This window comes from Engystomops pustulosus, chromosome 2 (assembly GCF_040894005.1).
Source record: "Engystomops pustulosus chromosome 2, aEngPut4.maternal, whole genome shotgun sequence".
NCBI lineage: Eukaryota > Metazoa > Chordata > Amphibia > Anura > Leptodactylidae > Engystomops > Engystomops pustulosus.
The window spans coordinates 101,807,802-101,813,801 of NC_092412.1; the positions used below are offsets into that span (position 1 = coordinate 101,807,802).

The window sequence follows — 6,000 nt, forward strand, 5'->3', positions numbered from 1 at the left end:
CCCGGGTACGGAACGGTAGGGTGCCGTGCGTCCATTGCTGCCTATGGAGGACGTATATTGGCCGTATATACGTCGGCTGTATATATGTCCCCCATACGTTAGTGTGAATGTAGCCTTAGATAGCGTTACCGGAAACCTCCAGTAACACTATCACTAACACTGCGGAGTTTGTTCAAGCACTAGGAGCTGCTTACTTTGGTAAGCAGCTCCTAGTGCCGAAAATTTGGGTGACAGGTCCTCTTTAATGTTTCCTTGTAGCAGTAGATGGGCCCCCAGAATCAAGTTCACTGGAGGGCTCCCAGCCCTGTCTGCCACTGGTAATTGGGCACTCACTTATTAAAAGGTTTGGTAATTATGTAGCATGTTTCAGTGATGTCACAAAAAACCTTATAGAATTTGCTAATAGCCAAGAAAGGAAAGGCTACACCTGGAACATAATGTACTATGAAAAGAGTGGAGGTCATCATCAGGACAACAAACTATAACTCAGATTTAGATATGAAAGTAATATTTCTCATGTACTACATAATGTAAAACTGATACAGGTGAATAGTCAACTATAAGGATAATACACACATTAGAAAAATATGCTCCCTGCCTTTATATAATTATTCTGCTGAATAACACATTCTAAGGCGAGTACGACGACTGCTGAACAAAAACCGCCTTTGGGCAATTCCTGGAGATACAAGCAATATATAAAATATGCCAATTTCGAAAACAATCTGAAAAGACAATGAATACAGAATACAGTGAAACCTTATGGATGACAAAACCCAGAGTGGTCTTATCAGGTGGACGATCAGGAAATATACTGCCAGCAAGTATAGACAATAGTAATAAAATCTGCCACAGGAAATCTAGTCTGGATAAGAGGCGGTCTTCTAAAATACATGGTATTTTGCAGAAGCGAACCGTGCTTTTCTATTAACTCTTTCCTGCTGCATGTTTTTGTACACTGCAGTTTTAACCAGCGTGATGAAAACTTCAGTCGTCATGATTTATGTCAGCAGCAGAGAGAGCACTGTGCACCAATGTAGAGGTCAGAGAATTTCCCTTCCTGTGTACGTGCAGTCTCAGTGGACATACTGATCCCTTCACTGATAAGAAAGTTCCACTTCATTGACTGTGGCAAGGAATAGCTTTGTACTGTGTTTTCCACACAAAATTAAAAAAAAGACACGGTTAATATATTTGAATACCTTTTACATTGTATCCACAACTGGGGACTATAACAATTGCACTGTGGTGCAAAGTAGATGTGGCTGGTATGAATGAATTTCTGAAGGTGTTGCACGGCTCCCATCACAAGCGGTCTCCCATCACATCAACCGTCTGCTGCAGCCCAACAAGGCCAAGGAAAGTAGCGGTCCAATGTTGTCAATTTGATGCCACTGTTGCAGACTGGTGGTGACTGAGCCACACACAGGAATGGAGGGGAAGTGGATTCTAAGTAAAGGTTCTTTTGTGGTTTTCAACCCATTAATCGCCAATAATATGTTAATCCAGGAGAACACTTCAATGTGAGATTTGTTTTTAGATTTGCCACAACAAATTCTGCACAAGATACAGCAAATGGTTTATGATTGGTGTTTAAACAATCTCTATTTACTCACAGTGCCATTAAAAAGAAATAAGTAAAAAAATCAGAATAAGCAAGGATACATAAAAGGGAACCTGTCATCAGGAAGCTCATTTTTCCATGATGACAGGTTTCACTAGCTTTTTGAATTTTGATTTTGCAGTTCAAATAATTGCTTGTGGAGGTGAGTTGACATAAAGGACATGTTCTATACTTCACCGTGCGCGACCACGGTGCGGTCAGAGGTTGCACTAACATTTTTCAAGAAGGGTAAAAATACTCCTCTCACCATTTTTGAGGAGTATTTTTACCCGAGGAGGAGTATGAAAATTTCAGTAATACACCGCACACATAGCACACTCACACAGAACACTGCACACGACACACACACAGAACACTGCACACGACACACACCCGGTCCAGTTGATCACATAAACGCAGGCAGCTGTGGGCAGGGAGAGTTGGAGCAGGACGGGGAGCAGCATCTTTGTGGCCCACATGTCTCCCCCCGGGGCCGGTGCTCTCACTCCGGGTCTCTCCGGTGCGCGCCCCTGACACTGATCACTGTGTCACGTGTCCCGCTGAGCGGCCCGGCGCGCGCTGCAATCGCGCTACTGACATTTCCCTCCTTTGCAGCGCGCTGAATCGCTCAGCCTGCGCGCTACAGGGAATAATTGCCAAGCGTAACTTTAAGCACGGCAATTATTTTGGGGGATAATGGCGCCTCATCGCGTGTCTATGACACGTGGTGAGGCGTTAATGCGACCTCTGGATGCGGTGAGACAACATGTGCTCACCGCACAGTGACCGGGCGCTATAGGCATTTATGGTGAACATTCCCATGGGTTCCAATTAAGCTTGTGTGAATGAGCCCTAACAGTTCCAATACCAGGTCCTCAAGCTCACCCAGTTCGTCTGCAATACTTTTGGCATTTGTGAACATACACTTTAATTTTCCACATTTATTTAAATTTGATTTATATTAATATTACTGCCACATATAGCTTCACTATTGTTTTGTAACCTCTGGAGCTCCATATCCACTGCCTTGCTCCCCCATTAAACAATCACTTAGCCTCCCACCAACATAGGCTGTCCATTCTCGAACCTGTCTACCCCTTTAGTTTCTTCTCCCCCAATTGTAGTTTAAATACTACACCACCCCTGCTGGGACATTATCCCTCAGCAGAGCAGCCCCCCTTCCATTTAGGTGCAAGTTATCTGTGGAAAACTGCCTGTCACCCAATAAAAAGACAGCCCAGTGCTCTAGTAACTCAAATCCATCTGCTCTACCCCAGGATCTGAGCCATGCATTTAACTCCCTGAGCTCCCACTATCTTCTATGTGTACCTTGTAGGTCCTTCCCTTAAGCTTTGAATCTAGTTCTTTAAAATGATTCTTAAGGCTCCTCCACCATTCAGCCAAGTTGGTCTTGGCGACAAATTATTCTATCCGTCTTTCTGATTATAGAGTCCCCTACAACCACTAGCGGTCTTGGTTTTTCTGTACTACCCCAACCCCCCTACTACTAGCTTGGCTGCTCCCATAGCTGTTAGGGAGAGCAGGATCTGCTAGGGCTGCCATTTCTGACACTGACGTCCTTACATCATTTTGCTTCAGCAGTAGGATAGGCTTTCCTTTACTTGGACCCCTTTCTATCCCCTCCATCCACAGTATTCCACAGAGGTGGGCCACAGCTGATTGTATATGCGTTTCAATGCAAACGCATGCGACCGGCCGTGCCTCACACCTGCGAGTTTTGATTCTGTATCTTCCCGCAAGGACTTTCTATTATGACCATGTGTGGGTAGGGATTAAAGGTTGCGTTTTGTAAAGTCAACTGTTAAAGGGGTTGTCCGAGACTTTACAAAACCAAAAAGAAACAAAAAAAGGTGGCCAGGAGGCGACTGCTTAAAAAAAAAAAAAATTAACATCTACTTACCTCCCAACGCCATCAGGGTGTGCCGCGCCGCTTTCACTCTGGTCTGTGCCCCATGTAAACTAACATAGCCGAGGCAGTAGCGCTGTATTCAGCCTCCAGCCGGATCCAACACCCATCTCTCCCACATATACAATGCTGTGAATAGGGACAAGTGGGCGTGGCTGGCCACCTCGGCTGTCCGGAAGCTGAATGCAAAGCTGCTTCCACGGCTATGTTTGTTTACATGGGGCACCCGGAGGGCGCTGGCAGGTAAGTACATGTTTAGTTTTTTTAAGCAGTCCGCTACTGGCCACCTTTGTTTTTTTTGTAAAGTCTCGGACAACCCCTTTAACAATTTAATTAAGTAAACCAGCGATCATCATCACAGGATGGCTCTGGGACATGCAGGAACTCCTGGACATTTCATATGCAGAAACTATTTGATTGCACAATCCCTCCAGCAGCGGTGGTCGTACCAAGGACAACAATCTCGTTTGTAACGGACACTGTCCAGATGAGAATACCCCTTTCAGGGTACTTGCAGACGAAAGTATCAAGTCTCAGCTGCAAAAAAAAAGTTTTTTCTACTTTAGTTTTTCACAGTCAATAGTTCTTTAGTGGTCCACAAAAAAAAACTGTTGTGACCAGCACATTCTCTACTTTTTAACAGGTCAATTGCACAGTCCAATAAAATGACAGTTAATAACCGATTATTTAAAAAGTACTGTATTTAGTGCAACCATGCGCTATCCTATCAAAAAAAAAACATCTCATGGGCGGAACAATTGTCTTACTGTTAGGAATTGCCAAACAGTAGCACCCAGCGATTGTCAGCTTGGTCCTGTGGTTTATATATAGATTTGTATCATATGCAATAAAAAGATTAACCTCACAAGGAAAAGAATGTTATTTACTAAGATTCTGACATATTACCTGACAGCATGTATTTTGAGGTTACATTGGTTTGAAGGTCTAGGTGATGTAAACCACTTACCCAGCTCCAAAGCCGTGTTGAATTTTTCTAATGCGCCTATTAGGTCATTGCTCTCCTGTAGTGTATCGCCGTCTACAGATAATCTCCGTACCTTGGTCTCCACACTGAACCACTTCTCTATCAAGCTGCCAAGTACCACATTAACCTTCAAGTCCATACAAGGTGCTTGATGGTTGTCCACTATGATTTTTATTCTAATGTTACAGCTACTACATTCAGTGGATTTTCTTTTACATAGGCATCTCCTGCAATAGGAATGTCCACAGTTTAAAGTGACTGGGTCCAGCAGTAAGAGCCCACACACAGGGCAGGAGAAGAGGTCAGATGCAAGGGATTGCTCACTATTTTGTAGGATGTCTTTAGTGCAGGAGGTTTCTTGATTCTCTTCAACAGGATATAGGTTGTCATTCTTCATCTTGGCACAGGGTAATTTCAGTTCTTTCTCTCTAATGTTCTGGGCGATACTTTCCACCAGTATGCCAAGCTCCTCAGGGCACAGCTGGTGTAACATTGCTGCCCTTGTGTAACAGGCCAACGCATCTGTAACCCGTCCAGCCAAAGCCAAAGCATCTCCCTTCTTCAGGTACAAAGATCTCTCAGGTTGGGGCAGTTCATCAAGCTGAGAGCCATAGATCTCTGCTGCCAGTTCAAAGTTACCAGCTTTGAAGGCTTCTTCTGCCACCCCCAGCATCTCAGAGCAAAGGCCATGGGGGTCCAAGGAGAAGGGGTCAGAAAGCTGCAAAGATCTTACCTCCATAGTTAGAGACTCCTCAGCACAGGACAGTCAGGAGCGTTCCATGAGTTTTAAGAGATCTTCTCCATGACAGAGAGCTGCCAGTCACACGTCTCCCTCAGTGAGGCCATGCTATGAGCACTTCCAATGGCACAGTCCTTTGTTTCCTGGGATAAGCGGTGCAGCAGATCGGATTACAGTGTACTGGACTTCCTAGGATGCCCTGGTGCCCCATAGGAGCCATGCTCAGCGCAGCTGCCAGCACGGGATGCAAGTTGGCAGCACACTGTCATTGCCTTAGCGCAGCTCCCGTCTTTGGCTCGGAACCAAGAACTAGAGGAGAGAACAGGGGTTTCCCTCAGCGGCCGCCAGACACAGAGACAACTAAGTGAGCGCCCTCATTCACAGGAGTGAGCACCCGGGCCTGCTGCGGTACTGTGAGGTAATGTGACCAGGGTGCCCCGTGCACCTCACTGTCTACAAAGCTCTAGCAGCTCCCCTCCCCGTCCTATCCACTAAGCCGTGACGTCATCACTCGGGGAGGGGACTGGTGACATCACTGCCCTTCTGGCACAGCCGCCTTGTGCAGTCATTGGTGATTGCAGGCGGAAGTAGCTTATGGGCACAGATTCAGCGTACAATGACTTGTATGTAACCAACGTAGCGCAATAGAAATTGATGATTGTGATGTATCACGTGTTAATATCAATGCAGCATCCCCTGCTCTTCTGTGTTGCTGGAGTGTTTAAATGTAGTTTTTATTGCGGACA

The 6,000-nt window shown here is 45.5% G+C and overlaps 1 protein-coding gene across 1 annotated transcript in view; it reads right to left on the bottom strand.

The window, feature by feature from the left end:
• The window catches only part of LONRF2 (LON peptidase N-terminal domain and ring finger 2), a 53,442-nt gene extending 47,655 nt beyond the window's left edge, over positions 1-5,787 (bottom strand). The window contains exon 1 of the mRNA XM_072135782.1: positions 4,498-5,787. Within this exon, the coding sequence (XP_071991883.1) occupies positions 4,498-5,254 (757 nt within the window). The 5' untranslated portion in view covers positions 5,255-5,787. The remainder of the gene's footprint in view (positions 1-4,497) is intronic.
• Between the last annotated feature and the right edge of the window lie 213 nt (positions 5,788-6,000).